The sequence below is a fragment of the Rhinatrema bivittatum genome, chromosome 1, assembly GCF_901001135.1.
Source record: "Rhinatrema bivittatum chromosome 1, aRhiBiv1.1, whole genome shotgun sequence".
In the NCBI taxonomy this organism is placed as follows: Eukaryota; Metazoa; Chordata; class Amphibia; order Gymnophiona; family Rhinatrematidae; genus Rhinatrema; species Rhinatrema bivittatum.
Window position 1 is genome coordinate 235209780 of NC_042615.1, and position 11045 is coordinate 235220824.

The 11045-nt window shown below is 39.3% G+C and overlaps 1 protein-coding gene across 6 annotated transcripts in view; it reads left to right on the forward strand.

The window, feature by feature from the left end:
• CTBP1 (C-terminal binding protein 1) overlaps positions 1-10136 on the forward strand; it is a 943073-nt gene extending 932937 nt beyond the window's left edge. For 4 of the 6 annotated variants that reach the window (XM_029592698.1, XM_029592712.1, XM_029592708.1 and 1 more), the window contains 2 exons: positions 2216-2333; positions 8551-8734. In XM_029592698.1, the coding sequence (XP_029448558.1) occupies positions 2216-2333; positions 8551-8734 (302 nt within the window). Of the gene's footprint in view, positions 1-2215; positions 2334-8550 lie in introns of all 6 variants that reach the window. The other 2 variants (XM_029592702.1, XM_029592716.1) reach the window with 2 other exon arrangements.
• Positions 10137-11045: the final 909 nt, after the last annotated feature.

Here is an 11045-nt window from a genome sequence, read left to right on the forward strand (position 1 = left end):
ACAACCAGCCCTCTGGAACAAATTGAGTTCGTAAGTCAAGGGTCCACTGTATTCATTAGTGATTTGGAAAAGGGAATGAGTGAGGTGATTAAATCTGCAGATCACACAGAATTATTCAAATTTGTTAAAATGTCAGTGACTTGTAAAGAATTGAAGACAGATCTTGTGGGATTAGAAAACTGGGCAATTGAATGGCAGATGAAATTAACTGTAAAAAAAAAGTGCAAAATGATCTACACAGGGAAAAATAATCTGAACAGGAGCAGGATGCTGGGTTCTGTATTGTATCTCTACCTAGGGAAAGGACTTTGGAGTCCTTGTGGTCAATATGTTGAGATGCTCTCAGTGTGTAGCAGCAGTCAGAAAAGCAAATATAATCAGGCCGATACAGTACAGTGCACTCCAACGGGGAGAGCACTATTAACCTGCCCTTGGACGTGCGTTTTCCCTTACCCCTTATTCAGTAAGGGGCGGAAAACGCGCGTCCAACCCGCGGCACCTAATAGCGCCCTCAACATGCAAATGCATGTTGAGGGCGCTATTAGGTATGCGCGCGGGATACAGAAAGTAAAATGTGCAGCCAAGCCGCATATTTTACTTTAAGAAATTAGCGCCTACCCAAAGGTAGGCGCTAATTTCTGCCGGCACCGGGAAAGTGCACAGAAAAGCAGTAAAAACTGCTTTTCTGTGCACCCTCCGACTTAATATCATAGCGTTATTGTCGGAGGTCCCGAAGGGTGTAGAAAGTAATAAAAAAAAAGAAAAGAAAGAAAAAAAAATTTTAAATGGCCCGGCAGCTGTCGGGCCAAAAACCGGATGCTCAATTTTGCCGGTTTCCGAGCCCATGGCTGTCAGCGGGCTCGAGAACTGACGCCGGCAAAATTGAGCGTCGGCTGTCAAACCCGCTGACAGCCGCCGCTCCAGGTCAAAAGAAGGCGCTAGGGATGCGCTAGTGTCCCTAGCGCCTCCTTTTGCCCGTTTCTACCGCACCACCTAATTTAAATGCAGAATCGCGCGCACAGGTGAGGGACCTGTGCTTGCGCCGGGAGAGCGGGCGTTCGTCCGCTCTCCCGCGGACTTTACTGAATCGGCCCGAATGTTAGGAATGTCAAAAAGGAATGGAGAATAAAACAGAAAATATCATATTGCCTCTGTATCACTCCATGGTGCGACCGGACCTTGAGTATTGTATGCAGTTCTGGTCACCCCATCTCAAGACAGACACAGTGAAACTTGAAATGGTGCACAGGAGGGAGACAAAAATGATAAAGGAATGGAAAACCTCTCCTATGATGAGAGGCTATACAGGCCAGGGCTCTTCTGCTTGAAAAACAGACAGCTGAGAGAGAATGCAACAGAAGATTTTAAAATCAAGAATGGAGTAGAACAGGTAAATAAAGAATGGTTATTTACCCTTTCAAATAATACTAAAACAAGAGGACACTTCATTAAACTAACGACCAGCAGATTCAAAATAAATCTTAGAAAGTACTTTTTCCCTCAGCGGACTATCAAGCTGTGGAATTTGTTGCCAGAAGTCGTGATCAAAGGGGACTAGCAAGGTGGGGTTTAAAAGAGGTTTAGACAAGTTCCTGGAGGAAAAGTTCATAACGCGATATTAGTCAGGTAGACTACAGAAAGCTATTGCTGTTCCCGGGAGTGAGTGAGAGGAATTAGACTACTTTATGGGATCTGTAAGATACTTGCAAACTGGATTGGCTACTGTCAGAGGAAGGATGCTGGGCTTGATGGACCTTGAACTGACCCTGCATGGCAGTTCTTAAGTTCATTAGGAAGGCCCATACGCAACAATATGTTTTTTTCTTTTCTTGTTATATTCCTTCATCTGCTTGCTACTTGGCCAAGCTGGAAAGTTTGGTTTGCCTCATTTGAGGATAGGAACTATCTGATAAAAATAGAATAGAAGTAGCTGATTCACCAATACGAGAAGGGAATTACTTATTCCCTGATTTTGTTAGATAATATTTATCTGATCTTAAATCAGGATTCACTTAGCCCTCTTTTGGCAGGAAATATCCTAACACAAATTATGGGTAGGGCTTTGAAACATGATCCAAGTTTGCTATTTTCTGATATATTTCTAGTTTTTATGTGACTGTTGTTGAGCGTAAATAAGTGAGTGTGCATATCTATGTATTTACATTTTTTATTTTTTTTTACACTACATGTCAATAAGTATGTTTTGTTTCCCCAGGTCGCATTCCAGACAGCCTGAAAAACTGTGTTAATAAAGATCATTTGACTGCAGCTACACATTGGGCAAACATGGATCCAGCAGTTGTTCATCCAGAGCTTAATGGTGCTGCATACAGGTAAGCACATTTTGGAGAAGGCTGAAATAAATCTTAATTCTGAAATGGCTGCTGTTCCCCTCCTCATAAAGAAAATATAAACACACAAGGTTTCTGAATGGATTTTGTTGCAGTAGTGCATCTTGAATTAAACTAGGATGTACAAAGGACATGGTAATTGTTTTTGTTTCACTACATGTTTTTCTGATAGCCACAAAATTCACCATTGTTTAGTTTCCATATAATATGTTTCTGAAGCTGTTCTTCAGTCTCATTTTTGTACAATGACTCTTCAGATCTTTTTTGACACTGTAAGGAGCATAGTATGGTTTAAACTAGGGATCACAAGAGACATATGGACCCTTTTTTTAACACAACAGCAGCATTTTAAAAGTGTGGAAGCTATAATGGAGGTAAACAAAAAACAGTGATAAAGCCAACCATCAAAAATCAATCATCATTCAGTAGAGGAAGGATTAAGCAGATTTTAAAGTCCACCACAATTTTTAAGATTGTGAATCTTTTATTAATCAATCCATATATGATGTCAGCTGAGCAGCCAGAAATCTTAATGTAGATCAATTGTCCCCTGACATGGGACCTAACATCTGTTACAGAAAGTCAGAATACAGAAAACCAGTGTTATTAAAGGGAACAGTCGGAAAGCATTTGAAATACAGGTCAGAGTTAAGAATGCAAAATACAATTTACCCAGTCATCTTATCAAAGTAAAGTTAGATTTTAAATCTATCGTAAGGAAACAAAGAATGACAAATTGTCAGATGAATTTAACATTACAATAAATACTATCAGTAGATTAAAATCTTGTAAGAATGCTTAGCTTACCATTACTATATAAGTTAACAGCTTAGCAGACACAGAGGGCCAGGAACTTCTGGTACAGATAAAATGGACAGTGTACATTTTAAGACAAAAGGCATGAAAAGGGGGGTCGTGTGATATATCTTGTCAATCAAATGAAGATAGAATGAAAAGGACCACCCATTTCGTGACATGTGGGAGAACCCCAGAATTTCATATAACCTCTGGTAGTGCATTGCCTATAAAGTAATTCAAGTATAATAATGAAGTGCGGGGGAATCAGACAGCAAGTAATATTTCGTTGACAGTGTAACAGATTATGGCAAACCAATCAAAAATGTCAAGGCTAGCTAAAAAAGAACAAGAAACCAGAAAATGTCAAAACTGTCAGAAAAATATTGACAGTCAGTGTTCGAATTCAAGCCCGGGGTTGGCACGCACAAGAGGGTGCACACTTGTGCGCCTTGCATGTGCCGAGCCCTAGGGAAGCCCCGATGGCTTTCCCCATTCCCTCCGCTCCCCCCACCTTCCCCTCCCTTCCCCTATCTAACCCGCGCCCCCCCCCCAGCCCTACCTAAATCCCCCCCTGCCTTTATTTTCTTATTTACGCCTGCCTATGGCAGGTGTAATTTGCGCGCGCTGGCCAGCTGCTGGCACACGATCCCCCGGCACAGCCGCTGTGCCGGAGGCCTCGGTCTCGCCCCCGGACCGGCACCACGCCCCCACCCCCTTCCCGCCCCTTTTTCAAAGCCCCGGGACATACGCGCATCCCGGGGCTTGCGCACATCGCTGGGCCTATGCAAAATAGGCTCGGCGCACGTAACCCCCCTGCGCGTGTAAATCCAGCCGTATTTACACGCACAGGGCTTTTAAAATCTGCCCCATAGTGTCTAGGGTATGAATTCATCACTATTCATTTTGTATAAGTAGGCGAGAGAAATCACAGCCCCGGGGAGGCAGGTGGCAAACTTCAATCTCGCAGAAGCGTAGCTCATCAGTCATGTGCCGACCATCTTGCCAATGTCTGACAAGTGGTGCCTTCTCTCTCTGATGTTGTAAGCAGGAACGACGTTCAAAAGTACGCATGCAAATGCTCTGTGAGGTTTTCCCGACATATAATGGGCAAGGGCATATGACGTAAACCACCCCTGAGGTGGAACAATCAAAGGTAAAACATAATGGAAAGGATTTCTGCGAGACCAGGTATATGAAGTTGGTGACAAGTATTGAAAAATCTTACACCGGCCTCATGATGTATGTCCACCATACGGGGAAGCTGAACAAGGCGTCTTGCGAGATCAGAAGAGACTAATAGATCACGTAAATTCCGATCACGTTTAAAGGCAAAACATAAATGTTTTTGAAACGTGGGGTGTAGACAGGACCAATATTGAATAGTTGTGCAAACATGTTGGCTTGCTGGAGAATATGGAATGACACAAGTCACTACATCATCAGTAGCTGGAGAAGATTTAATAAAAAGCAAATCATGATTTAGATAAAGTGCATGTTTAAAGGCATGCTTCACAATTCTTATCGGATAACCATGGTGTAAAAAATTGGAGGACATAATTCGCGCCTGTATAATATATTCCTCACATGTGGTGCACAGTTACCGTAGACAGAAAAACTGGCCTATAAGAATATTGTCCCACAAGTGACATGGATGGCAGTTGTTGAAGGCCAACTGAATAGAAACTATAAGGGAGCCACATACAAAGCTAAGTGTGGCTTTTAGGCATATACCTTTCTTAAATGTTTTTCTTTCTGCCATAATGCATATCAATATACAATACAGACATGTCACAAGTGTCATAATACTTAATAAAACATATGCAACTGCATATCATCATAATTGTACACTGTCAAAAAGAGAGAGTGTTGCCATGTGCCATTGCAAGAGATTTTCCTTTTATACTCATAGCCGATACAAATCAGAAATAAAATAAACACAACCCATACAGGAAAGGAAAGAAAGAAACCGCAGAGCCTCACCCCAAGACTTAGCCACATATTTTTTCATTTTCTACCAGGACTATATACCTCTTTTAATACGTGACAGTTCAGTGTTTTAGTTTTCAGTCATCCCACTTAGGACAACGTGGGATAGATAATGCCATTGACTGTTATATCCTTAATAAATGTAAAAAAGAGCAGGCCTAATCAGTATGGTTTGGTCAACAAGCACATTCCTACTAAAAAAAAAAAAAAAAAACTCAACCAAAAATGAACTAATGCACAGGAGTAATAGTTAATGCACCGAGGTGTGTATTGCTTCATATGTGGCTTTTTAATATTGAGCCACAAATCCAACTGCTTTGCCATGCAAAGCTTTAAAAGCTCAATGTTGGCAAGAATTGTATAGATAATTTAGTTGGTATTTAATTTAATGCGATCTTCCCTTTTTATTCAAATTTTTATGTCATTCCTAAAAAAAGGTGTTAATTTTTAAATGTTTTGAAAGTTCCTCCACTTTAGCCATGCTCAGAAATAAAAATCTTAACTAAACTAGAGGCTTCAGTGTTACCTGTAAAACAGGAATATAGTATGACTAGGCGTGTGGTCAAAATGAAAATGCCAAAACAAAAATTCATGTTAGGACAAAAAGAAAACTCAAGATGACCCAGAAATAAATCCTGTAAAGGAAGGAGACAAAGAGACAAGCTTATATTTTGGAGAACTGAGTTAACAGTACTGCTTTACATTTGAAAGAAGAATTCTGAACTAGGATAATGCTGTTTACTAGTACAGGCAACTAAACTAATCTGATTTTAAATCTAAGCAAATATGCATTCCTGTGCAATACCAGATTGATCTGCTGTGGATATATGCATTTTTAATAGAAAGGGTAGATGAAAATCTTATTTAAAACAATGGACTTCTTCATCCTGTCTTTTAAAATAAATCCTTTCCCTCAGTCTAATACATACTTTGAACTGATGTTTAGAATCCATTATTTTAGCCTTATCTTAAGTTAACCACAGCAAGTGATCACTCTGCCAGTTTAGTTGCTCTTTTTCACTGTGGATGTCATGTATCAGAAATGCCATGAACCTTGTCATTCACAGAATGAGGAGGGCTTGAAAATGGCATGGAGGAAGAGATGAAAGGTGAGAGAAATGATGAGGGTAACGCATAAAAAACAGAGACCCTACCACAGAGAATATTTAAAGGATCTGTGTTGCATACATATGCATGCATTGCAGCTCATTAGTACTTAATGGGGCAATTTTCAAACTGTTCACATTAAGGCAAATTCCGGGGGCAATTTTTACCAGTATACTTTGCACTGGTTTTTCAAAGTGAAAGTATGCATATGCCTTTGCATTATAATTAGCCAAAGCTACAAAGTACCCATGGACATATGCATTTGCTTTTTGTGCAGGTACCTTTTTAATTGAAAAGAACACAAGTAGATTTGAAAATGGAATCTGTGTGGTATTTTCCTTCCCTGCCATAATGTGTTGTTTTCCCTTAAATCTTAGGAATGCCATTCTTAAATGAGACAAAAAGTATGCATATTCTAGAACAATGCAATTGCTTTTCACCACACTGAGGGAGGGAAATTTTCAAACAGTGGATTTAAATTGGTAAAATGCTTTTACCCACGTATAAAAGGTTATAAACATTGTCCTTGTCCTGGGTTAACACAAATTGCATAAAGCCACACAATTTGCTTTCATGCTCTGGCTAATGCAAGAAATGAACCACATCTGAAGAAGTGTGGCTAGCTCCTCCAAATGAAGGTAGGGCCCTCCACAGCACGGCTTCCCCGTCGTTAGTGAACCAGATGGGGCACTGCAGGCCAATCAGTATCTGTCTCCTCCCTGAGAGTTGACAAGGTTCTCAGACCCTCAGTATCTCCCTCTCTGGCTGGTCCCCTCCCCATCCCATTCAATGATGTCCCAAAGCTGCTGTGGGGCGGGCGCAGTCCCCCCTTGCCCCTGCCATGCTTGATCTGATGATCAAAACAACATGGGCTGACCTGAGGATCTCCTTTGCCCTGCACATGTGGGGGTGGGAGGGAGGAGGGGAGATCATGCCAGGGAAGGCCCTTTTTTTTTCACACTGTAGGGGATGGCCTTGTATTCCCATGTGCACATTATTGGCCAAGGTATAAGTGCTTTAATGCTGTATTTATTAACGGTTTAATTAGTAAATGCCACATTAAGCAGCCTGCAGTAAGGCACGTTAAACATACACCTGCACATGTTTATAGTGTGCACTAGTAAATAACTAAGTATGGGGCTGAAGAGTGCAGAGAAACAGAGTACAATGGGAAAAAAGCATTGGATAACAAAAGTAGAAAAATTATATTTGACTTTAACGGTTGAAATATATGATAGTGAAGGAACTTGTATGTTCTATTTATTTGATTTTAAAAAAAAATGACACGTGTGGCATCTTATGCCATTTCTGTCCATCTATTCCTCTCACTTGAATTCAGCAATTTAAGGGCCTGATTCATCAAGGCATTTTCCCATAGACATAGAATGGGAGAAATGCCTTACTGAATCCGACCCTAAATTTGAACGCCCAAGGTACAATGGGATAAAAGGGGAAAAATGGAGGAAGAGAGATTGAGGAGGAGTGGGAAAATGGAGCTGGGGGGGGCAAAGAAAATATGGAGGAGAGAGAGAGAGCTGAATGATTGAAGGAGGAAAGAGACTTTAAAGAAAAATGGAGATAAGCGAAAAGAAACTGAGAGAGAATAAAGATATGAGCGTGATTAAGCTGGAAGGGTGATAGACTAGAGAGAAACATGTAAGTCTAGACTGTCCAAGAGAAGAACACGCAGCCTTATATTTTTTCCATTTCATCCTCTTCCAAAAGAAGAATTGTCTTAATCACATGCTTGCGGTAGGGATTTTGGTATAGTAAAACTGAGAGAGAAACCATTCATTTAACTTTCCAAATGTCTTTGTGGTGTTGGAAAGTAATGTTTGAGAAATAGCACCTACTTAATTCTCTCACATGTTCAACAATCAGAAAAGGTCTTTTGCTATAATATATGGCTAAACTGTTGTAGAGTGGGCACTCCTATCATAATGAAAGTGCTTCTCTTACGTTCTTAGGGTTTAAGGATCTCTCTGCATGAGTACAATCATAGCGTTAATCACAAGTGCCTAGAAACAGTAAAATATTGGCCATTATATTTCTTTGAAAGATTATTGCATTATTCCCTTGTGTGTTGCATCCTGAAGAAATGAGACAGGCTGATGTGCAAAAGCATTAATGCATCTTATTAACTGGTGCCTTTGGAACAATCTGTAATGTCCAAAAATAAAATAAACCTGAAATGAACAGGGTTTTTAGTAAACATAAATCAGATTACTGGGATAGTGAAGAATAATATAGATATGAAAAAGAAATTGTGCTAATCTCATTTTATTTTATTTTTTTTTAATTCCTCTAGCCGATATCCTCCCGGTGTCGTAAGCGTGGCTCCGACAGGCCTACCCACAGGAGAAGGAATAGTCCCCAGCGCCATATCTTTATCGCATGGCCTCCCTGCTGTGGTCCATCCTCCACATGCCCCTTCCCCTGGCCAAACTGTCAAACCAGAGGCTGACAGAGACCATCCAAGTGACCAATTGTAGCCTAAAGGAAAACAGCATTCCCAGCATTGGAGATTTCAGTTTCGGAGAGTGCGTGGAAAAAAAAATCTGGATTTTGAATAGAGGCAAAACCATGAACTTACAAGGAGACCATAATTGATTTTAGAAACTGGTCCAAATATACAGTATAAGTGGAAAAGGTGTGGGAAATAAAAAAAAATTAAAAAAAAAATTCAGAAACTTTTTCCTCCGTATAAAAATTGTAGTTTGTCCCTGTCCAGTGGACTGATTCACTGTTTCTGTGTCCTATGGGTTCTTTGTTAAGCAAGATAAGTTAGTAGTTAATTATATCATGAATGTACTTGTCTGTGTACAGTTTTTAGAACATTAAAAGGGGTTCGTTTGCTTAGCTGTCAACAGGATAAAAACCCATAGGGGAAGCATTTAACAAGCCAGTTTTGAGATAACAAAAATATCTTTTCTTTTATATGTTAAACATGCCCATAAAAGAGGCAGCTGGCAGACTTCTCAGGACAATGAATTTTTTCCCCATTTTTCATTTTATGCCACACAGTGCATTGTTTTTTCTACCTGCTTATTTTTTTAGAATAATTTAGTAACATAAGGACAACAGTTTCTCTTAATTTTTTGGCATGAATTCCCTTATTTCAAAAAAAAAAAAAAAAAGACAACATTGCAAAAAGAATTTGAAGAATAAAAAAATAACAACAAAAGTTTTGTATAAATAAGCATTATGCTTTTTTTGTCACCAGTTAAAATTGTACATTATTGGTGGTATGCGAAATTAAAAAGGCACTAGACTACTGAAAAAGTAGCATCATTTCATTGCCTACATAGATTCCTTTCTGGTAATGTGGTAGGCTAGCAATATTTTTGGTTAAAATCATGTTTGTGACTGTAACCATTTGTATGAATTATTTTAAAGAAATAAAAATCCCCAACGAATATCTTCCGTGTATTTTTCTTTCCTGTCACTAATTAATCATTCTTTTTATATAGAAGCTTTAGTTGTAGGTGTTTTTGTTTTGCTACTATTCTTTCCTTTGTTGTCTCTGTTTAGTTACCGCATTTAGCAATTGCTAAAGGGTGTTTAGCGGGGGTGAGGTCTCTTATCGTTACTGCTCAGTAAAGTCCACAGTCGGTAGAAATATTTCATGTACATGAAATAAGAAAAACTCAGTATTGTGAAATTGGTAATGATTGCTTCCTGGAAGATTAACAGACATAAAAGCAGATCAGAGGCTGCACGCAGTTTACACAAATGCTGTTCTTCCAATGTTTTTCAAATCTTAATTCTACTAGGACCTCTCTGAATCAGCAAATGTTATGTACAAAGTTATAGGGTATGTTACCTGGTTGTACTTTCTGCACTCTGCATCTGTTTATATGTAGGTGAATTTTTCAATAAAGTAACTTCTCTTCATTTGGTAAGAATGTGGCTATTTTTCTTTTGTGTGCACAAACAAATATTTCTGCCGACATTAATGATCAGAAAGGCGATGGAATGGGGGATCTAACTGTTGATAATGAAAGTAAATATGCAAAGTCTTTATCTACTGCTGCATCTGTATAAATTAGTAACCGGATTTGAATTCTGTTTGAAAAGCAAAGGCAGAAAAGGGGGTCACACAAAGGTCAGGGTCTTGGACTTAAAAAGTGTCTGGAAAGGCTGAGGGAAACTGAGAAAATAGTCAAAGCAGTAAAATGCAAATGAAGGAAAAATTAGTTGAGGCAATGAAATAATGTGACAAGATATCATTTTTTAGATATGCTAGTGAAAGGAAGGGCAGAAGTGGAATTGTAAGACCAAGAGATAACAAAAAGGAATGTGTGAATGACAACAAAGAAGAACTTGAAATACTGAACAAATATTTTGCTCAGTGTTCACTGAAGAAGGAGTTGAACCAGGGCCACAGATAGAAGACAGGTATAGATAGATACCACTCCATTTATGGAAGAGAGGATGTGCATAGAATTAACAAAACCAAAAGTAGACAAGGCAATCGGGCCAACCTGGATGCATCCTAGGATAATAAAGTAGCTTAGCGGTTCTGGCTGCTTTGCTGACAATCCTGATCAACAATTCCTTGGATAAAGGAGTGGCTTCAGACAACCGAAGATGAACGGACATTGCTCTTCCTAAAAATGGAAATAGGGAGAATGTTGGTAAGAGCTTGCCTAGTTAGTTTAACATTTGTGGTGAGTACGGTAATTTAATGGAAAAAATAGTGTAATACTTTCTATTTTGCAGGTTACAGGATCCAAGATATCATGGTTTTATCTGAGGAAGATATCAATCACAACCTTATACCCGTATATAACTGTAATCCAG